General features: G+C 46.9%; 3 protein-coding genes across 3 annotated transcripts; 1 reads left to right on the top strand and 2 right to left on the bottom strand.

Annotated features, from left to right (window-relative positions):
- Positions 1-1,231: 1,231 nt before the first annotated feature.
- IGFALS (insulin like growth factor binding protein acid labile subunit) lies at positions 1,232-4,048 on the bottom strand. Its single transcript, XM_089494802.1, has 2 exons — positions 4,030-4,048; positions 1,232-3,003 (listed from the first exon to the last, which is right to left on the bottom strand). Exons 1-2 carry the CDS (start codon positions 4,046-4,048, stop codon positions 1,232-1,234), a joined length of 1,791 nt encoding a protein of 596 aa, XP_089350928.1.
- A 3,963-nt stretch (positions 4,049-8,011) lies between these two features.
- On the top strand, positions 8,012-13,693 carry LOC149285703 (coiled-coil domain-containing protein 78-like). Its single transcript, XM_089494801.1, has 15 exons — positions 8,012-8,077; positions 8,522-8,653; positions 8,883-8,969; positions 9,188-9,367; positions 9,566-9,727; positions 9,872-9,922; positions 10,092-10,180; positions 10,296-10,374; positions 10,484-10,609; positions 10,833-11,041; positions 11,957-12,131; positions 12,408-12,445; positions 12,838-12,922; positions 13,315-13,415; positions 13,570-13,693. Exons 1-15 carry the CDS (start codon positions 8,012-8,014, stop codon positions 13,691-13,693), a joined length of 1,704 nt encoding a protein of 567 aa, XP_089350927.1.
- Positions 13,694-14,978: 1,285 nt separating this feature from the next.
- LOC149285702 (adenine nucleotide translocase lysine N-methyltransferase-like) lies at positions 14,979-16,731 on the bottom strand. Its single transcript, XM_089494800.1, has 5 exons — positions 16,570-16,731; positions 16,219-16,323; positions 15,783-15,923; positions 15,651-15,701; positions 14,979-15,167 (listed from the first exon to the last, which is right to left on the bottom strand). Exons 1-5 carry the CDS (start codon positions 16,729-16,731, stop codon positions 14,979-14,981), a joined length of 648 nt encoding a protein of 215 aa, XP_089350926.1.
- Positions 16,732-22,470: the final 5,739 nt, after the last annotated feature.

Below are 22,470 nucleotides of genomic sequence, written 5' to 3'. Positions count from 1 at the left end.
AAATTGGTAATTCTTAAGAAAAAATATTTTTTTTTAGTAATTGCCCCTTAACCCCGTCCTTGTTCAGTGACGCACTCTAGGCACAGATGGGGTTAACTGGGATTTAAGATCGCTAATAAAAATAATTTAAACGTAGTAACCTTTTTAAAATCTGCTTCTCGAATAATAAATATTGCATTGTAAATACGCTTTGGTTTAGTTTTTTTGTTTTGAGGGCAGGAATTCTAAAAAAATAAATGTGAATGCGCCGCGGTCCCAACAACCACAGAACCTGCAAACGTAAAAAAAAAAAATGGTGCTTTTGAATTTTTTACATTTTTGTTTTTATATTTTCTTTAAAAAAAAAGGTGTCTTCGAAGCCTGGGTTTGGCCAGTTGCTTCTATGTCATTGTGGGTGGGGGGGTCTTTACAGTAAGAGCAGTAAAGATGTGGAATCCGCTCCCCGTAGACGTTGCCTTTTTTAAATCTAAAGCAAAGAGGAATATACCCCCCCCCCCCCCAGTGTCTCTGTGCACCCACACCAGACACCCTCGGGTTACCCTGCGGTTCTGCCGTTTTACAACCCCAGCCCGTCGTTCGACCCGGACAACCGAGAGTCTATTGTTAATAACATTTTTCTTGCACACAAGTGACTATTTTTCGAATAATTTTTTATTGCGTTGAATTTTCTGCATCATTATTCCGCCCCGGTATTGAGGGTCAAAGCATTTCAGAGCCCGGCTCTTAATAGATTTATACCCCAGGTTGGAGCCCAAGTGTGAACGTTGCTGCACAGCCTAAAGGTCTATCTCTGCGTGTCTTATTAACTCACCTGCGTTCAAGCAGGATATGATTGAGGGCCCTTGAGAATAGTTTAAGGACATTTAGGACCAGGTTGCCATGAATGTAACACAGAAAACCGTCTGACCGGGTGGGCGGCCATGCGTGCCGCGAACGGCATTTAATATGCTGTATCTAAATTAAGAATGAATGCCATGGGCGACCAATCAGGAGGAGGCGGGAGGGGCACGTCGGATCCATTTTGTAGATACTAGAGGTCTGGGAATCTATTGCTATGAGACTTTTGCTATTGTGCAATTTTTTTTGTGTGCCCCAGAGGTGTTGGATGCCAGGCCTTGAGGGCCAACTTGAAGATGGCTTAAAGATGATGAACGTACCTGTGTTCAAGAATGACGAAAATCAGTTTGCAGACCTCAAGGCCTGGACTCCGACACCCCTGGCTTTAGTGCAACTAACAGGCAGCAAAATAATCTTCGCCCAGATCCCTTAAATCCTGCCCCGTAGCTTCCGGCGGGCCGGCGCAGGTGATGTTGTTGTAGGTGTAGATCAGGACGCTGCTGTCTTCTCCCTCCGATACGGACTTGACCACACGTGGGACGACGGTGGCGTTCCTCAAAGAGAAGTCCCTCAGATCTTTAAGAGAGCAGCCGCAGTCCCACTGGTTGCTATTCAGCCAAAGCTGCTGCATTGCGTGACTCGGGAAATTAACAGAGAGACGTTTCAGGGAGTTTTTCTGGAGGTTGAGATACCTCAGGTGGGGCAGAGGCAGAAAAACGTCATCGGCCAAGGTCTTCAGCTGGTTGTCGGAGAGGTCTAACCACTGTAACTGCTGACAGGGTTTGAAGGCTTCTGGAGCGATGGTCTGGAGTTGGTTGCCGGACAGAAGAAGGTAGGAGAGGTTGTTGAGGCCTGTGAAGGATCGGACTGAAAGGTGGGTCAACTTATTGAACTTGAGGTCCAATTCTAGAAGATCCTGGAGGTCAGAGAAGCTGAGGTCGTCGATGACGGAGATGTCGTTTCGTTGGAGGAAGAGTCTACGGACGCTGGAGAGCCCGGAAAACAGATGCGGCTTTATTCTGGTGATACAGCTGTTTTCCATGTGCAAACTGTGGAGCTTCCTCAGCCCTCTGAAAGAATATTCTGGAAGGGCCCTGAAGCAGTTCCCGGAAAGATTCATCACAGCCACATTCAGCAGGCCGGAAAACGCACCTTGACGGATCTCTTGTATGTAGTTGTGATTCAGCGACAGAAATTCCAGTTGACCCAAACCTTCGAAGGTTCTGTCCATCAAGACTTTGATCTTGTTGTGTCCAAGGTTCAACTCTTCCAAAAACTGTAGGTCCTTGAAAGTCCTCGGCCTTAGCCCCGGCAGAGAGTTGTTGTAGAGTCGGAGAACATGGAGGCTCAGCAGACCAACAAAGGTGTCCTCGGTCAGTATAGTCAAGCGGTTGTGAGACAAATCCAGCCAACGTAGGGACTTCATGCCGAAGAAAGCTCTAGGAGCAATGGTGGTGATGACGTTGTGGTTGAGATAGAGCTTCTCCATCTTCTGTAGCTTGGAGAACACGTTAGCCTTCAATCCCCTCAGCGAGTTCCCACTTAAGTCCAACTCCTTCAGCTCCACTAAGCTCAGAAAGAGTGGAGGGTGAAGATAAACCAGGCGGTTCCCGGACAAAATAAGTTCTCTCAGGTTGGGCAAGTCGTGGAAGACGGTGTCTGGGAGGACCACCAACAGGTTCCATCCCAGGTTTAGGTACCAGAGGTTCGAGAGACCAGAGAACAGACCGTCTTCGATTTTGCTGAAGAGGTTGTTGTTGAGGCTCAAAGAGACCAAATTCTGAGTGTGGAGGAAGGTATTGGGGGCCAAGAACCTCAACATGTTCCTCTCCAAATGGAGATGGGCTAAAGCCTTGAGCCCGTGCAGCGCATGATTCTCCAAACTCACCAAGTGGTTGCTCTGCAAGTTGAGAAAGTCCAGCTGGGTCAAGTTCCTGAAGGCTCCTGACTTGACCGTCGTAAGATTGTTCCCGTCAAGCCAGAGCAGGCGAGTGTTGGCGGGCAGCGTCTCGTGAATGTGCGAGAGGTTGCGGGAACTGCAGAAAACATTGTACTCCTCGCCGTAATCGTAGCTGCACACGCAGGGCGCGGGACATGCGGAGTCCGGGACGGACGCCAGAACATTCCACTTCAAGATGCTAATGAGGATGAACACGACCCGGAACCCTGTAAAGAAAGAGGGGATGAGATGGTGTATTGAAGACCACGTGTATCAACACTAACCAGCCCATTTTACATTTGGTGGTAAGGTGGTAGATAAGTGGAACAGCCTCCCGGCAGAAGTGGTAGAGGCTAACACATTGAGGGATTTTAAACACAAGCGTTGGGTAGGTTCCAGGTGTCAGCGGCTCCCATGAGGCTTTTGTATAGATGGAGAGTTGGAGGTCTTTAATTTCTGCAACAAAAAAAGCTTTATACATATAGCGCAGAGACGCACCGCCGGGGGTGGGGGGGGATCATTACGCAATCGCAGGAGTGTTTCTGCCAGGGATAAACTCAGCCCGGCAGCGACAGATACCCGTCTCCGGGATACGGGAAGCTGCAGCACAGAAGAGCATTTATCTGCTTAACTGTAACTGCCGGAACTTTTGGAAAAGGTAACCGCCTCTAAAATAACGTGACTATCCATCCGAGACGGGGTAATATATGGTTATTATTATATATGGATGTTATACCGTATAGATAGATATTTTATATGGTTATTCCTCCCCTGCACATGTAATACCCCACGTTAGGCGCAGGTTCGTCTGTATCACTGGATTATCTCTTTTAAGTGACATTAATGATCTCGTTTCGGTTGGATTTGGTGGATTTCGAGTTTTTGGCATAAAGCCGGCGGCATCTACCGGCCGAGCCCTGGGATTCGCTGCGACTTTTAACACTTCGCTCTCCTGCCAGATGTACGTTTAACAGTTTTAAGGATTTTAGTAATGCTGCAGATAATGGGGGGTATTTCTGGGGGGTTCAGAGGGTCACCGCACGCAGGTGTCAGGGGCACGGACTCAGCGGTCTCCATGTTAAAATTCCTAAAATTCAGGCTCTCGAGGACTAAACCTGATCCCCCCCTTAATAGTAAGCCGCTGTTGTTTCGGTGGCAGTGGGGTGCGTTGGCACCGGGAGTGTTGGCCCGTACCGTGCTCCCCTAAATGTTTGGCCCCCGGGGGCCGGCATGCTCGGTAAGCGGCTCCTTACCTGCTCCTGCGCGTCTCATATTGGCAGTCACATAGCAGGCTGTGCGCTCTCTCCCCAGGCAGGGTCACAGCTGGAGACTCTGTCACAAAAGACAAGGGCGATAAGGGAGTCACAATGGGCCAACCGGAGACAGGCAGTAACCCCTTCACTGCCGGGCGGGGGGATGTGCTCACACCTGGGAAAAACATCCCCTGTTAACACCTTCACGGCAGCACAAGTTTTGGCTGCACCTTATTAACCCCACACCTATACCGGCCGCTGGCATTAATGCAGCCTGTTAACCCCTACGCTCCCAGTTTGGGGAGAGATGCGATGGGTTTAGCGGAAATGCAGACTTTTAGTGCATCGGACAGATTCCGCACAGGCTGCCGTACATTTAAATGAACAAAGGCGTGGCCGGGGGCGGGGCTTTACCCAGACTTTTTATGCGCCTTTGCCCCCCTGTTGCGGGGTATTTGTGTAACTGAGGGGGGGGCATTTAGTAGAAGAATAATGGGGTTATTTACCCCGTTTAGTTTATAAAGCCGTTTCCTGCTGTTTCTATACACATTATCGGGGCTTTTAGGGCCGTAGAACCCTGCGATCCCCTCATACCCAGCAAACATTCTGACCTCCTAGAAAAGGGGGATCAGGGGGAGAGAGGGGGGCATCAGGGGGAGAGAGGGGGGCATCAGGGGAGGGGAGGGGCATCAGGGGGGAGAGAGGGGGGCATCAGGGGAGGGGCGGGGGCATCAGGCGAGGAGAGGGGGGCATCAGGGGAGGGGAGGGGGTATCAGGCGAGGAGAGAGGGGCATCGGGGGAGGAGAGAGGGGGTATCAGGGGATTTAAAGGGACATTGTTGGGGCTTTTAGGGCTGTAGACCCCAGCAAGCTGTAACTTTATCCGTTCTTTGTCCAGGAGACAATCAGATGCGTAAACACAGCGGGCCGTAAACCAATATTAGCAGACGTTGCCACACTCCGCACACAGATAAGTCCCGGCTCGCAGGGTTATCTGCGCATGGTCTGTCGCTCTCGGGGTTAATATTCGTTTTCAACCGGTTTGTGTTTATACTGCAAACACATGACAAATCATTACAAATGTTACACAAAAGACAGACTGGCACACACCCAAAAACACACATTACACACACTAATACACACATACTAATCCATACATACACTAAAACACACACTATCCATACACACACTAACACACACACACACTAATCTACACATACACTAATACACACACACACACACTAATATACACACTAATACATACACACACACACACTAATATACACACAGTAATACACACACACACACTAACACACACACTAATCTACACATACACTAATACACACACACTAATACATACACACACTAATATACACACTAATACACATACACACACACAGCAATCCAAAAATGCATGCACCCAAGCACACACTCGTTCTACTCCCGCATCAATTTTATTTCCAATTTTGCAGAAATAAGTATTTTTTCCCTTTTAATGGTAAATTGGGGTTTTTTTCTCCCTTGGGGGACATTTTGGCCGCCGACCCCGCGCTCCCCGCTCGCTGATCCCCTGCCTGCCCGGCGGGTCATTTCTCCGACGGCCCAAACAGACGCTGGATTCTCAGATTTCAGAGAAATCTCACCGTTTGCGGCTTCCAATCGTCCAAAGGCCGCGGGGTTTATCTATAAATTTGGCCGCATCTGACTGATACCTGTCCGGTCAGTGGCCCTGGGGCAGCCAAGTTAACCCTAAAAATAGGTATGGGTAAAAATCTTGACATCAGGGTGAGGGCAGATCTACATGTACACCGTGTCTCACGCACACGCGTGTCGTCTATGTACATATTTTGCATACCTACCTAGGAAGTTAGGGTGACGGGGCAAAATCTCACCGTGAGAGGGCAGATCCTCAAGGTGAATGAAGCAATTTTCTGGGCAAAGGGGTAGATTGTCAGGGTGAAGGCCTCAGGGCAAAGGGGGCAAATTATCAGGGTGAAGGGGCAGATTGATATGATGAAAGGGGCAGATTCTTAGGGGTTCATAGTGAACGGGCAGATTCTTGGGGCAAATGGGCAGATCTTCAGGGTGAACCGGCAGGCGCTGGGGATGATGAGGGTGGATTTTCTGACTGAATGGGGGAAATTCTCAATTGAGGATTCTCGGGGGGGGGGGGGGGCAGATATGCGTTTAGCTCTGGTTCAGCTCTTGGTCGGTTTACACAGAGATGGACGGGGGGGACCGGCGCGTGCTGATCCTGGTAGGAGAGTGTTTGCACAAACTGATATGAGTTTGGAAACGAGCTGACGAGGCGGGAAAGGTTTGAGGACCTCCCGGAGATGGACGCCGCGCATGGACGTCCACCGGCCCAACCACACAAATTAAGTGTTTTGGAGGAAATCTACATTTTTAAAATATTACCTAAAGACAAGGGAAGTGGCCATAAATATACTTATTAGCGTACGTTGTTTCAACGCATGGTGGGAATTGGAGGACGCCATCTTTGAGCTGGTGGAGTAATTGGGCAGATTCTCAGGGTTTTCACCCCAGTTTTGTGGTGAATGGGCAGACTTTCAGGGTTTTTACTCCATTCTCGGGGTGAAGGGGCAGATTTTTGGGTCACACAGTCTGGAGCCAACTCACATTCTCTTCTGATTTAATGATATCTGAGCATCTTAATTTTTTGCTTTTCTCCCTGCTAAACCACAGCTGGAATCCCTGCTTGAATACAGGTGACTGCATTCAAAATATCTTTACCTCCTGACTAGTCAATGTTTCCATAGAGACCGTTATTAGACCCATTCGGCAGCCGCCATTAGCGAGTCTCTGCAATGGGGTCTTTGGGCTAGGCTATTCAATGGTTAATATTTAAAGAGTCCCAAGATCAGAGAATTCCCAGGCATGGATGATGTCATTCCTAACCCTGGGTATCCAGGCAACAGACGCTCCCTGAGAGAGGCTACCAGCCGCCATTCCATCTCCATGGTAACAAGAAGACGGATGAAACGCAAGCTTCTTTCTGGAAAACAAGCAGCTTCCTGTTTCTGCAGACTCACAGGAAGTGACTGTCGCTCGGCAACAATATATGTTTTGATTAGCAACTCGCATGTCAGTAAGAATTTATCTACCCCAGAGATGGGCAGATAACTCCAGCGGCTGCAAAATGAGAGGGATAAATGAGCATTATGTTATTATTTGAGTCCTGGAAAAAAAATCACAAAATATTGTATGTGAATCTAAGAACAATTTTAATAAAACCAGAAAGTTTAATAAAAAATGTTTCTTTTTATACACAAAAAAAATTCCACCAGCTCATCTTTATCCATCTGAAGCCGACACGTTGAGCGACACTGAATGCTGCTGCTGGGAGTCGGGGACCTGATACTGACAGAAAATATATATATTATTTTAGCCGTGAATCCTGTATTTTTTTCTCTCTCAGAACCGGCCGGAAGAGCGGCCCCATCCGGCCCCCGTCTAGTTGCCCGTTTCTCCTGCTGTAAAGACTCAAACCTTAATCAGTCGTTGGTCTCGTCTTAGATTCAGGAGCCGTATGTCTATCCCATGCATGTTTAATCCCCTCGCTGTATTACCCTCTACCACTTCTGCTGGGGGGCTGTTCCACTTATCTACCACCCTCTCAGTAAAGTAAAACTTTACCATAATGTGTCTAGCAAGCCTCTGCATTAAACACAAACTCGGAGAAAAAGAAGTTGGGACTGACTTTGAATGCCGTAACGTCAGACCTTTGTTTCTTATATATAGTACTGTAGCTTTAAAAAGGTCCCGAGCCAGGCAGTTATGGCTCCACCTTCTTGTCATGTAAGCCCCTCCTACTCAGCTGAGCACACGCGTGCACATGTACACAAGGAGGCAGCCATAGCAACCCCCCTCCCAGCTGTAAACAGATCCAGCATCAGCTGCCTCTCGCTCTCTGAGATACCCCCAGGGCCTATCGCCCCGAATCAGGGACCCCCCGGACCCTCATGGACCCTCCGGCAGGCGGTGACGCCTCTCTCAAGGAGCAGGTCAGGCGGCTGGCCAATGAAAATGTGAGTTAAGTGACCGTGTCATGTCTTAAATACAAAAAGCAAACGGGGTTAGATTTAACGTTTCATCATCGGCGCCCTTGGCTGTCTGAGCATGATGGGGGTTGCAGTAAGAGCCTCTGAGCCTGAGCTTCCTACTGTCTGGCACAGAACAGATCTGTATTCCGTGTTGGGGTTTAGTCGGGTGGTCAGCGCCCATGTTTCTAAACACGGTACCTGCAGTATGGGGGTGATAGGAGTCATGACGCAAGAACGCATCACTGCATCTCATGACATCATCCTTGGTTCATGTTCTGGTGAAGAATCCTAAGTAGTTACTATGGAAACCATTTTACTGATCATGATGATGGCTACAACATGTAGCTCTTACCACCACAATTGCCCTTTTAAATGCCCTGGGGTAGTTTTCAGCCCTGGTGGTCTAGCTGTGAAGTTTTGCCCTTCCAGGTGCAGTTACTGGATCGTAACGAGAGGCTGTACGCCAAGCTGAATGAAATGCAGGAGAAGATGGGGAGGTTGGCCGGCTCCAAGACAGACCTTTCATCCAAGCTGGTGCTCAGCGAGGAGGAGAAGCTGAAGGTAAAGCCCTCACCACCCGGTTGCCGGGGGCCGGCAGGTTTATTACCACAGTTAATACCCTAACTCTGGTGAGATAAGGGTTACAAACACTAGAAGGACACACATACCATCTCTCCACCCCCTGCTACATCTTCTCCATTTCATTGGAATGTTGCGTCATGAAGTCCATGTTACGGGGTCTCTTTCCAGGGTAATTGACCTCTTCTTGTACTCGTTTTCCTCCACGCAGATCTCTAAAGAACTGATAGAACTTCAGATTGAAACCAACAAGATCAGAGAACACTATGAGGCCGAGACGTTTGAACTCAGGAACACGGTATGAAGACTGCTGGTCGTGGGTAACCCTACCATTCGACCCTTCGGCTGAGAGAAGCCTTATGGAATGTTGGTGGGATGTCGCGTCCACTGACGTTAGATTTCATTTAAGTTCCTTGATGTAAATTTAAACCAAAGAGGGTTTTTTTTTTTAATTCCTGACGTTCCCCCGTAATGATATACGTGCCGACCGACCATCCACTGGCGTCTACCCTACAGATCTTGTCTCTGGAGAACCGGCTGATGTCCCTGGAGCTGAACAAGGAGAAGTTGAGCGGAGAGCACGAGGCTCTGAAGGAGCGCCTCAGCTCGGTGGAGACCAACCGCAAGGAGCTGGCTGATGAATACATTGTCTTAAAGAGCAACTACTTGGCACTGAGCAAAGAACACGAGAGAGAGGTGAGAGTCCCTCAATATCAAGAGATCCCAAATAAACCTAAAACTGATTTATGATTAGATGTTTTTCATCTGTACGAGGTGACTCAATAACCAATTAATGAGTGGCCTCCATCATACCCTAATGAGTGACCTCCTTTAAACCCGTGTCCCTTTTGCCTGATGACTTCTGACCTGACTCTCCCCGTTCCTACGTGACAGGTGGCCAAGAACGATGAGCTAAGTATGGAACTGCTCAACATGGCCAACAACAGAGGACACGATGACACCTTCACCCAGTCCAGGGCCTTGGTCAACGAGGCCACCGCCGAGCTGGAGAGAGTGAGGTCCATGGTGAACCGGCTGTCTGCCCGCAAGATCAAGGTATCGTAATGCCGGATCCCGGAGAGCGCGCTCTTCTTATGCATGTCATCATAGAACGTGCCACGTGAATTACATCTAGATACATTGTAACATCAACAATCGAATTCTATCTCTTTTTTTTTTTTCTCACTCCTGATTGGTCAGCCGGAAGAGGTGGTCGCCTCGGAGCACGAGCGCAGGAAGCTGGAGAGAAACGTAAGGAGAGATCGCACGCTTTCACCGTTCTCCCGGATAAAAGCGGAGCTTTTTTTCCAGCGTTTTGTTCTTTGTGGAGTTTTATTAATGAACGGATCATACGAGTGGTCTGCGTTGGCCCCCGTGTGTATTTATACATGTGGCGTATTTATCATTTGTGTCATCGTAGCTTCTCGGAAATCAAGACCACATCAAAGAAGAGATCGAAAGTTTGAAAAAGATCCACGGATCCCAACAGCAGAAACTGGAGGATAGAGTGTAAGCTCTTTGTACAGAATGTTGCGTGTTGTGTTTGGATACCTCGCTGTGGGTTAATGACGTGTTTGTAATCCACCTCTGCTATCTATTGGATATGATGATTCCTCATCCCTAGGGTTGCGATGGGCAAAGAGGTTCAGGAAGCCAAAAGGGCCATTCGTAGCACGCAACACAAGATGGCGGAACAATCGGCGGTGAGTGGAACCCAGTTAGCCACTGGGCGGTCGCTTTGAATTTTTAATAGGGGATGGTCAAGGAGACGCCACTGCATATGACAGCGCCATCTATATCCATCTCTTATAGGTCCTTCTGACGTCCCAAAGTCAACTGAAAGAACTCGAGGCGGAAAACTCGCGTCTGCAGCTGAGCCTAAAGGAGCTTAATGAGGAATATCGCTCCCGGCTCAACCGTTACATACAGGATCTGGCGGTGAGCAACCAATAATCCTTCCTAGATGCCCAGTTACCCCATCTGAAGCCCCATCGATCTCCCCTGAGCAGTGGTGCACTATGGACCCTCACCCCCAATATGACAATCTGCCCCGGTGATATGTATAACATTACTTGGCATGTGATGCCACACGGCTCACACACGCAGAGCTTCGTAGTCGCACCTGTTTACACGTGGGTTGACGTGCTTGTACCTGGTCTAGGATTACGTGGACGGGAGTGTGAGAGCAGGGGCGTCCGGTAAACCCCAGGTCGATCCTGTGCGAATGAAGCAGTATGTCGACAGTATGCTCGGTGACATCAAAGCCTCTCACCGGTCCAGGGAGGAGCAGCTTGCGAGTGCAGCGCGGCAGTACAAGAAGCGCATGCAGAACCTGTTGAAGAAGCATGAGAGTCTCCTTATAGCATATCGGTAAGGATGGCAGAAGGCCACCATGGACCAACTCTATGTCAGGAGCGTCCACTATGCAGCTGGAAACATGGGCTACACCTGAGGGCCATGCAGACGTATATATACGTCCCGTGTTAAAATGTAGCGGGCGCTCCTGAGCCCAATGTGACTTGCCGGGGCTCAGTGGCAGAGGCTGCCTCAGACCGGCCCCAACCCTGCCCTGCTGCCTGATGGCTCCATAAGAGCATTTTAGGGTTGATGTTCTGTGTCCTCAGTCCCCAAAACCTGGTGCTTCCAGGTCAATTGCGGTCAGACTCTGCAGAACCAGTCAGGAGGGGGCAAATGATGATCAGACTAGTCCTGACCAATAGGAGAGATCTGATCATTGCGACAGCCACTAGAAGCCCCCCCTCTCATAAGTGAGAAAGAGGGGTCATCCAAGGTAAAGAGAAAAAACCCCACAAAAATTATGAATATTTTTTTATATTAACAATTTTATCACACATTCTGCGTATCATTGTGAATTTGGGCAGGTTGGGCAATATTTTCTCTCATACACACATTTTTGATGAAGTGGCTCAATGCACACAAAAAATGGACACCAATACCGTAGGTGCACTAACCCCACAACGAGCTGGATTAGGGGCGGAATTACATGGTTTTGGAGATAGCTTTACCAAATCCACTCTAAATTGATTTGGCTGCTTCTACCACTACGGAGGAAGTTTACAAACCACAATTTAGCCGTAACCAAATTCTTGACATTAACGACCAAATTGGAACTCAATCAAATTTGTTGGTCAAATGAGGTTCCTCAATATCCCAAGCAGAGAACCCACAACCTCCCCGCTAATCCCAACGAGAAGATCAGGGACGGTTTTAGGGGCTTCTTTGGAGAGATTGTCCCCTTGTATTTACGGTCATTTAAATCCTTAGAATGCAGCGAGAACAGATCCTGGCGCTAGGGAACCAAGACATGGACCCCGGACCCCCTGAGCATCACTTCTCCATCACTGATCCCGAATTACTGTCTCAGTCAGCGCAGGAACTGAACCGCCTGCGCGAGGACAAGTCCCGGCTGGAGGCGCAGGTCCAGGAGCTGAAGGAGAAGGTCGGTGACGCCGAGCACACGGCGCGGGGGCCAATCAGATTGCTCGATTTCATATTAATTAGGGAAATTCGTAACTTTTGTCCCGATGGCCGCCCTCGATGGAATATCCGCCTCGTACGTTTACCGCCCGTCCGCTGTAATTGGGTCACATCTAATCACCGCTTAAACCCAATAACCTTCTCATTGTAAGCCAGTTCATTAATGTTGTCTCGTTCCCCAGTTTCCGCCTGTAATCTCGCTCTCTCTCTCTCTCTCTCTCTCTCTCTCTTGGTACAGAAGAGGATTTCTGATCATATAATTACATCTAATCAGCAGTAAGTATGAAGCCGCCGTAACAGGAGCGTCGTTGGTCTCGTCTTAGATTCAGGAGCCGTATGTCTATCCCATGCATGTGTAATACCCACACTGTATTACCCTCTACCACTTCTGCTGGGAGGCAGCACCACTTATCTACCACCCTCTCAGTAAAGTACAAATTTCACCATATGGCATATTGCAGGCTATGTATGAAGGATATCTTTGGTGCAAAGAGCTGAAAGTTGGGTCTTTGCACGAGAACCCCCCCCCCTCCCCCAGTGAATCAGTGATAGATTTGCTCACAATCTAGAGCATAGTGGGGGGAAAATGTGAAATTTGGAGACCCCATCCCCCATCCCTTCTGTAACCGAGACGGCTACTGATGACTCGCTTTTTCTTTTTGTTTCAGCGGTACGGGGCAGAACGGGCAGCTCAGCGAAGAGACCTGGGCCGAGATCCGGAAGCAGCTGCGGGAATTCACTCATAACACACAGGTGCGTGCGGACCCCGTCCCGGAGCCCATACGGACCCCCCCACTGATCAGAGCCTGTCTGTGGACAGAGCCGGGGTGGCAGGGGTACCTGGATAAGAGGCAGTATTATAATGTATTGGTTGATATGGCGCCATCATGTTCTGCAGTGACACCGAACGGCTAAACGGGGCATACGGACAAAAGGCGAGGACGACGACCACTTGTCCTTCAAGCCGCTAATATCTGAGCAAACCACGGCGTTGCTACAATGTTTCTGAGGCTAGCATGTTATTTGGACAGGGATTCATCAGCCTTGTAGGCAATACTAGAAATGGCCCCGTCCCCTTTAGAGATAGCAGCCGACGTGGCATCCTGCGGGACTTGTAGTTACGTTGCCCTGTTTTCTTCGTGAAGGAGGATCTGGAGAAGGAGAGGAGTCAGCTGCTGACCCGAGCCGTGGTGGCAGAAGAGCAAGTAGAGGAGCTGCAGGAATACGTGGACAAGCACCTGGGCCGGTGAGCAGAGCAAGGGGGCAAAGTCATCTCAACTAGGGTAACGGGCACGAGGATGGGCGTACATCGGCGTTCACAAAGCCAGAGGGCCAATGGCTGATAGACTGGACCAACCGAGTTAAAAAAAACAACCCATACAATGTCCTTTTCTTCCCAGTTACAAACAAGAAATAACGCGTTTGAGGAAACTCCTGGGTAACGAGGGCCCAAGAGCTTTCAGCGCGGACAATTCACATTCACTCCTACTACGAGCAGGCAGGACAAACAGCCACGAGATGTGAGGGCACCCGGCGTTGTGTGCCACCGGGAGAAACAGCCACGAGATGCGAGAGCCTCACCTGCTGGCTGTGGCTGGTACTGCAGTCTGGACCACGTTCATCTACAGACTGCGGACGCGGCTTCTCCGGGGCACGTACCAGATGGACATTTTATTCCGGGGTCGGGCAGATACGCCACTAAATGCCACATCTTCACCCCCATTAAACTAGTGATCGTTTCTAACCGTTTGTAACCAAGCAACAAAAACTACTGTAAATATAGTTTATCAGCTTTCTGCGTGATATAAATGTTTACTCCCAAAACAGCTCTGAAAACTCCGCTTTTACACACCGGGACCCTTCATTCTAAAACAGCAAAAATCAACACAAACTACTAATTATATATATATATATATATATATATATATATATATATATATAGAATATACGATAGGTTGCTATATTTATGAAGAATGATTAATAATTAGGATTTATACACAGTCAGCGGTTTACAATATAAACTGAACTGGTTTGTAACAGAAAAAGAAGGCTTGGAAAACTCAGATAATAATAATTTATTCTCACCGCCTGCATATAAATATTCGGTATTTAAGAAGAAAATTGTCTATATATTATTTTGGAATAAATTATATATTTTTAAAAGATAAAATATTCCTCTTACATAAAATACAGTAATTCCGGATGTTCCGCTCATGCTGATAAAATGAATTAAAACGTATTTATTAAACTTGTGCACGAGGACTGAAAATGATTTGTTTAGATTTTTGGGTAAATTCTGTTCTCTGCTCTTTCGGTTCCGACGGAATTCAGAGGGCTTTTTTCATTGGGAAACCGGATTTGTCGTTCACCCTCTCTGCGTCTCCCACCTCCTCTGACAACCGCTTCTCCCGCTCCGCTGATCCGTCTGCGTTATTCCGGCCTCTTCCGAAGCCTCCGCACTCCGGATCAGCAGAGCAGGGGGAGCCGAGCATCGTGGAAGGAGATACAGAAGCGGCTGTTGGAGAAGGCAGGAAGAGATTGGGAGAGAGAGAGAGAATAAGTAAGAGATGGTGAGAAAAAAAATTACGCTTTTGGACATTTTTACGAATGAACGAATTTAACAAAGTTCGTTAAAAATAAAACTTGTACGAATCCAAACGCACGAGTCCCGTATAGAACCGCAAACAAAACTCTTCATACAGCGTGAATTCTCTGTAGGCATTTCCGAAGCCTCCGAACCCCCCCTGCCGCGTGATGAGTGATGAGTCCGGCACAAGTCCTGGGGTCCCAATCTGTCTGGAGGGGGGTTTCAAATTGCGGCATCTTCCTTTTTGGCCGATGTGGTTTGCCGTACAGCTTGAACATCATATGCCCAGACTCTGTCCACGCCTTCCCCAACGATGCTGCTGGCAGTCCATGTTGGTAGAGGAAACCTTCCGGCCACCACGCGGGCGTCTGCTGGGAGCTCTGCCAACAGCTTGGACTCCATCAAAGACAGCTGAGAGGAGAACACCGTCCAGGGTGAGGAGCGACAAAACCATCAATCTATCCAACTATCTATCTATCTATCTATCTATCTATCTAACTATCTATCTATCTAACTATCTATCTATCTATCTAACTATCTATCTATCTATCTATCTATCTATATATCTATCCAACTATCTATCATCTATCTATCTATCCAACTATCTATCTATCTATCTATCCAACTATCTATTTATCTTTCTATAATCTATCTATTATATATCTATCTATCTTTTTCCCAAGTAACGATACTTTTATATCCCATTTATAGCTTCTAACCTTCCAGATTAGAAAGTTCTGGTTCTTTTTCATGACGTGTCAAAAGGACCTCCAATTTCTCCTGCTGTAACGACTCAAACCTTAATCATTCGTTGGTCTCGCCTTAGATTCAGGTGCCGTATGTCTATCATTTTTAATAAATGTATCGTTTCTGATAAATGTATAATTTACGTACCACACTTGGAGCCAGAAATAAGGAGACGTTGCTACAATCCCGCAGATTCACCTAGAATCAGAGACACAATGTATTCGATTCATCGTCCCCGTTTTAGAGCGATAGTAAGACTGATAGTCAGAAGCGTCTAACCTTCCAGAGGTCCTCCCGTCGGTACGACACCCTGCGGTGGTAGTCGGCCCTCCAGGCGTGAAAGTAAGAGAGACGCACCAACCAAGGGTTGAGCTCGTAGCCGACGGCGGGTCCGAACCCTCGCCGGGCAGCTTCCAATACCTGCAATGGCACAGAAAAATAAAGAAAAGAATGAGAACGTACCGGCTGCGAGACATAACAGACCCCCGGGGCTTCTAGAACCTGCCGGCAGATCGGCCCCGTCGCAGTCGTTGGTCTCGTCTTAGATTCAGGAGCCGTATGTCTATCCCATACATGTTTAATCCCCTCACTGTATTACCCTCTACCACTTCTGCTGGGAGGCTGTTCCACTTATCTACCACCCTCTCAGTAAAGTAAAACTTTGTTTCATTCTATCTAAATCTCTGGGAAAAAAAGAATTTTTTTTCTCTCTTACTATTCTGCCGTCGCCGGATCCCAGATCGACCATCTTCCCCGAGCGACCTTTGAGCAGAGACATCACGTTGGCCACTTGCTTGGCACTGGCGGGTATATAAGGCACCTGGTGGTAGGAGAAACCATGTTACGTCTATTACCGCGCATGTTCATGTTATACAGCAGCTGATGCCTTACCGCTAGCAGCCCGCAGCTGTGTTCCGCTGACACGGGTATCGCATGTAACATGTATGACTTTAATTACTATTATTAAATAGAGAAATAAAACTGATTACTGAAATAAATACTTTAGAAAGATGGAGATTTGGCTGCGAGATGAAAGTTTACATTTTTAGCTTTAACGGGGAGTTACCTGTAATTTTAAAGGCACTTTTCGGAATCCAGGCATCAGAACCAAGGCCCAAACAGAATAAGCCGCCAGCCCCGTGCATCCGGCGATCTGGAGGAGCCCCCACCCCCCCAGCGGCTTCCCCTGGAAGTGTGACGCTGCGTCCCGGGGGCCGTCGTCGTCCATTCCTGCCCCAGACTGCCAGACGCGCGCCTTCTAATTTTCTAAAGGGGAAAAAGAGGGGCACTTTTAGCTTTAGGGGCGTGGCTGTAGGTGGGGTTCTATGTATAACTGGGTGGGGCATTAAGAATAATGGGGTTTATTTACCCGTTTGGTTGATAAAGCCGTTTCCTGCTGTTTCTATACACATTATCGGGGCTTTTAGGGCTGTAGAACCCTGCGATACCCTCATACCCAGCAAACATTCTGATCCCTAGAAAAGAGGAGCATCAGGGGAGGAAAGAGGGGCATCAGGGGAGGAAAGAGGGGCATCAGGGGTGGAAAGATAGGCACTGCGATTTGCAGTCCAGAGAGGGAGTGGTCAAAATGAAGAGGGACACTGGGCAGGTATGGAGTAAGAGAGGACATAGAGGTAGATGCCAGAGCGAGTGGGGCAGCCACATTTAGGCAGAATGGGGTCGCCATGTTATTGACCCACTCGTTCATGGTGGATCGTGGGGGATAACAACGCTCCCCGTTATCAGGCGTCTCTACTCTCGATACGGATTGTTTTATTGGAATTAAAAAGAACCAAACTATTAATCTCTCCCTAAAAACACATCCGTCGCCCAATAAACCTAACTTTTACACTAGAGACTTATTGTGCTGCACTGTGGCTCCACAGGGGTTAACGGCACCAAAACCATTTGGGATCAATTTATTTTCATATAAAGAAACTTTATTATTATTAACATATACAGTGGTTACGGCCCCTCCCAGCCAACAGGCATTAACATCACTCATTGCTATATTTATATATATAATAAATAATGTTTAATTCACTGAGAGGGCCCTGCGTGCACAGAGAGCTCCCGCAGAGACCCCCAGCAGCCCCGAGGAGCCACCTCCGACTCGGACCCGTTGCACAGAGCCTCTGGTCAGCCGCCCCGGTCCCCCAATACCCCACAATCCTCCCCGCGCACCCGCTGGGTCAGGTCTATCCCCGACCTCTGTTATCTATTGTCAGCAATTACCATGGTAACGGCTGACGCCTCTCTAGACCCCTGTCAGAAGTTTATGCTTACCGTGTTAGGGACAACCGGAAGTGCATAAAAGTTGTCTCACGGGAAACAGTGAGCCGAAACATTGGTTCCTCTTACCTGAATGTTGTGTAAGAGTCCATATTATCATTACTATTATTATTGTTATTATTATTATTACACAGTGAAGGCATAAATAAAATATAATTGTATATACTGTTAGATCTGTTATTATATGTTTTTAGATGCTTGAAAATATTACTTAACCAAATGTTAGAATTTCCGATTACTAACCTTTTAATTCTGTATAAAGTGACTTCTGTTGAATTTATCATTAAAAATATGCAGTCTTCCTGTGGCCATTCTTCTCGACGTAAAAAAATAGTAATAATTGTAGTTTAGATACTGAATTACTTTAATCGTCCCAGTTTTCTACAATTCAGTTTTCGCTCGCACTTTTTTCATTTGATTTTTTTTCCCATTCCTTGTAGATTCAATGATTCTGGAACAAGAATATTCCTTTGGAAATAAGCTTTAAAAAGGCTTCAGGTTGCAAATGGGAATACTTTCCCAATTAAAGGGATTTTGCATTAATCCTGCCCTCCAGGAATGGACGGAAAGCGAGGGATTTCTGGAATAATAACACCAATTTAACCCGAGGGGGTCACGCAGTACCTTTAACTAAAATAGGGCGATGTGTCCGGACGTGTCAGCTTCAGGTGTCCCTTTAACAGAGTCCCTGGGGGGGTATAATACAGATGGGGCCACTCCGTCATATGGGGCCAGTGTGATCACGCATGTAGGTCAATGCTTAATTAACAGGGGGCTTCTGTCCCCACCATTGACTCTCATGACTCACAGGCATACACCGCTTTTAAAATGATTATGAATTCCAAAAGCCTAGGGCATAGCGTTGTCTTAAAAACCATCATTATGGCTCCCAAGGGGACCTGGCGGCCGGCAAACAATGGCTTACCTGAAAACTTAATAATATATATATATATAAGTGGAGCAATCACCGTGGAAACCATTACAATCTTCCTGCTCTGGATATGGCATTTTGGCCTGGAGCTTACTCCAGATTCTATAACATGAAGATGGAAAACGTATTAATGTTTTTGTATTTTATTTATTAAGTGTTATTTGAGAAGTGACTTTAATCTCGGAAGGTTCTTCGCACCAGCCTTTATTTACAGAATTCCCTTGATCCTGGCCCAATACGCCTTCTCGTTATAAATTAAATAAAAACATTGAAATACAGCTATTAAAATGCACATTTAGTTAATCTTTTTTGATATGGAGATTGGGTGTTTTCAATTAACTTGGGCTTTTTTACCTATAGATCCCAGACTTGAAGTTTGCATTAACATTAACCCAAATAAATGCAAATAAGCCCAGTTTAAGCGACCATCTGCCCACCAGGTAAATCTGGACAAGCTGGGACATGTTTGGGTCTCACCTGGAGGGTCTTCTTCAGAGCCACTTCAAAAATGTGCTTGCATTTCCCACATAAAACCCCTAGGTGGCGATGTAGACCAGCTTATTATTAATTATAATTTATTGATTTCTATAGCGCCATAATATACCCCAGCGCTGTACAACAGATGAACAGGACATAACATAACGATTTAAAAAGGAAACAAAACGTAAGCAGGACCCTGATCAAAGGAGCTTACAATCTAGAAGGTTGGGCTTTTAAAAATACTAATACCACACTCTATACACCTAGAACCAAAAACACTTTGCTATAAATATATGTAAATAGGTATATATATATATATATATATATATATTAATAATAAATATAATATAAATAATATCTATTATTTAAATAAATAAAATATATACAATCTCTTTCTGAAGATATTATTATGAAAAAATGATGTTATTTCTTAAAATACATTTTTATTTTCTATAGCTGTTTTCTAAGTGTTTTTAGTTTGGCCATATCTATATATATATATATTTTTTTTTTTATTTTTTTTTTAATGGAACTCATGTTTAGTGGTCTGTTGTGCCAGTACAGATAGTAAACTTTCTTTAAACCATGCATTTATAATTATTTTAGAAAAAAAATAGCGATGAACGAAATCCCAAAAATAAAGCGTGAAACATTATTAAAAAAATTTAGGCTTCTTGTAGCTCAAAACTGATGGGATTCATTATATCTGAAATTGTGTATTGTTAGTCCTTAAACTCGACTGTAGGGGGCAGCCATCTGTCCTTCCTTGGACACATCCTACTATTCTACCCAGCTCAGTACTAACAGAGACACCGTATGTCACACATAACGAGGAATATGTTCTGGGAAAGTTTCTGTATGGAGCATACACCAAGTGTGATAATTCCTCCCCACTTAATGAACTGTATCTCCCTACGCGCTACAACACATCCTGACACGGTCCTGACGGGGCTTAGCAGCTGTGAATTGGCCATTAGCTCTTAATGAGAGGTTATTAGCGAATACCTGTGTGATGGCGCATGCTATAGCCTATGTGTACATAAGTTGCCCCGTGACTACCAGGTGTCCTTGTGTAGTTTGACTAGTCCCTTTCTGTGCCCTACATCCCCATGCCCTTCCCCCTCCCCGATGCCCCTATAACCCCCCCGATGTCCCTCTTTCCCCCCGATGCCCCTCTTTTCTAGAAGGTCGGAATGTTTGCTGGGTATGAGGGGATCGCAGGGTTCTACAGCCCTAAAAGCCCCGATAATGTGTATAGAAACAGCAGGAAACGGCTTTATAAATTAAACGGGGTAAATAAACCCCATTATTCTTCTAAATGCCCCACTCAGTTACACAAATAGCCCTGGCCTTCAGCCACGCCTCTAACCACACCCCCAGAAGAGGTATCCATCTTTGGCGCATGCCTGGGGGGACGCGGTTCAAGTGGCGGGCGGCCGGCCTTGTTCGACATTGTGATTATTTTAATGTGGGGCAAAATAATAAAGTTAGTTATTTGGGCTAAAAATAAAAAAAATAAAAAAAACCCACAAGATTTGAGGTGACATCTCAGGATAAAACAGGAAAAAAAATCACAAAAAAAACCCGTGGAGAGCCGCCCTCCGATCCCAGGCAGCTGGGTTCCAAAAACCACGGCCGAATGGTTAAAAAATATATAAATCCGGCTTTATTTTTGATCATTGGTGTCTCTTTTCGCCGGCGTCTGTATAAACATCCTGTACCTGGGATTAATATTACGGATGGACGCCGATCATTCTGCCATCTCATCCTCTGCGGATCACCGGATAGACTAACAGACGCCGCGAGATTTATGTGGCAGAACGCGCTGTATATGGGGGGGGCATTTACAGCCCGGTCATTAAATTCTCTACTCTACAGTAAAAACAACCAGTTTCAGAGTTACAGTTTCATTGCCTTTCCCAGGGTTTTTACCCCCCCCCCCCCGGGGGATATCTGTCTATCTATATTCTGCATTAATGTGGTAATAATAATAATTCAGGGCTCATCCTGGACCTTATTAAAATGACAGATCTGCAATAAACTTACAATATACTAGATAATTGTTCTAAAAATTGTTGGCCCATGGACCTACAGTTGGACAGCCTGCTCATGAGCTATTATTGTACATTCTTACCGTCGGTTGTAGAAAGAATAAGCAGGCGGTGAGAGAGCGTTACCCCCGTAAGCCCATTGCCGTATAATAAACATCGGAAACGGCATCCATCTGAGAGGTCACCTAGAAGAGATCTTCCCTGGACTGGACATTTATAGTCATCTGCTGGACCAGGAGCCCATCGAGGAACGAGTAGCCGAGACCACCACCAGGAAACGGGAGGGTGAAGGATCTGCCCAAGAACCCATGAATGACCTCCCTCCCTGGCCTGGACATTCGTAGTCATCTGCTGGACAGCTCCCACAAGCAGTCCGTCGAGGAACAGGTAGCCGATGCCACCACAAGGAAACAGGAGAGTGAAGCATCTACCAAGGAACCCAAGAATGACCTCCCTCCCTGGCCTGGACATTCGTGGTCATCTGCTGGACAGCTCCCACCAGGAGTCCACCCAGAAGCCGATAAACCTTTGATGTTATATGCCTTGCATATATTAATATTTTAACCCTATCCAGGCCAAATTCAAGTCCAAGTACCGTAAGGAACACGAGAGATCGGTTGGAACCACCGTCTCTGGAATTGGCTGAAACCCCCTCTGTTGCTCGGATATCTCTCGCTCTAAGCGCATCCTGGCGAGAAGATGACCTTGTGGGGCTTAATCACGGGAATACATTAAATAGAAGGAACAGAAGCAGGTCAATCGGGAGAAAACCGAGATCCCTTCGAGACGGCGGCCCTTCGGAAGACCTCACTTGGCTCTAGAACTTCGTGAGATACTTTGTAACACCGGACTCTCTGATCTATGTCCGCGGAATCTCTGATTCATTCATTCTTTCTTCTTTAACCACTTTCCGGCTAACCCCGAATCCTTGACTTTGCTTTACGGTGATTATTTAGGTACTTGATACCTTTTCTGTAAATTATTGCACCCACCACTTTTGCCCCCTGCCCCCCGGTCTTTATACGAAGAATGTTTTTTTCTATTTCATTTCAGTGGAGACTTTTATGATATGAAACCGCGTGCGATTCCCTTTTATCCGTGTTGCCGCGTGCGGTGTGCGTGCGTGGGTGTCAGCGGCCGGGTTGTGTGTTATTACACGTGGTTGTGTGTTCAGTGCATATCAGTGTTGCCGTGTGTGTGTACTGCCGCGTGC

This window comes from Sceloporus occidentalis, unplaced genomic scaffold, assembly GCF_023333645.1.
Source record: "Sceloporus occidentalis isolate IW3139 unplaced genomic scaffold, rSceOcc1.0.p SCAF_76, whole genome shotgun sequence".
NCBI classification, from domain to species: domain Eukaryota; kingdom Metazoa; phylum Chordata; class Lepidosauria; order Squamata; family Phrynosomatidae; genus Sceloporus; species Sceloporus occidentalis.
This window is presented reverse-complemented; position numbering and strand designations above follow the sequence as displayed.

What these genes read in the sequence shown, in the direction of transcription:
- LOC149285702 (XM_089494800.1), bottom strand. Translation starts at nt 16,731, where the DNA reads ATGGACGACGACGGCCCCCGGGACGCAGCGTCACACTTCCAGGGGAAG. An exon ending in AAGTGCCTTTAAAATTACAG is followed by an intron (nt 16,324 to 16,569) that starts GTAACTCCCCGT and finishes TCCTACCACCAG; the next exon opens with GTGCCTTATATACCCGCCAG. An exon ending in GACGGGAGGACCTCTGGAAG is followed by an intron (nt 15,702 to 15,782) that starts GTTAGACGCTTC and finishes CTCTGATTCTAG; the next exon opens with GTGAATCTGCGGGATTGTAG.
- LOC149285703 (XM_089494801.1), top strand. Translation starts at nt 8,012, where the DNA reads ATGGACCCTCCGGCAGGCGGTGACGCCTCTCTCAAGGAGCAGGTCAGG. An exon ending in TGTCTGCCCGCAAGATCAAG is followed by an intron (nt 9,728 to 9,871) that starts GTATCGTAATGC and finishes CTGATTGGTCAG; the next exon opens with CCGGAAGAGGTGGTCGCCTC. An exon ending in ATAATTACATCTAATCAGCA is followed by an intron (nt 12,446 to 12,837) that starts GTAAGTATGAAG and finishes TTTTTGTTTCAG; the next exon opens with CGGTACGGGGCAGAACGGGC.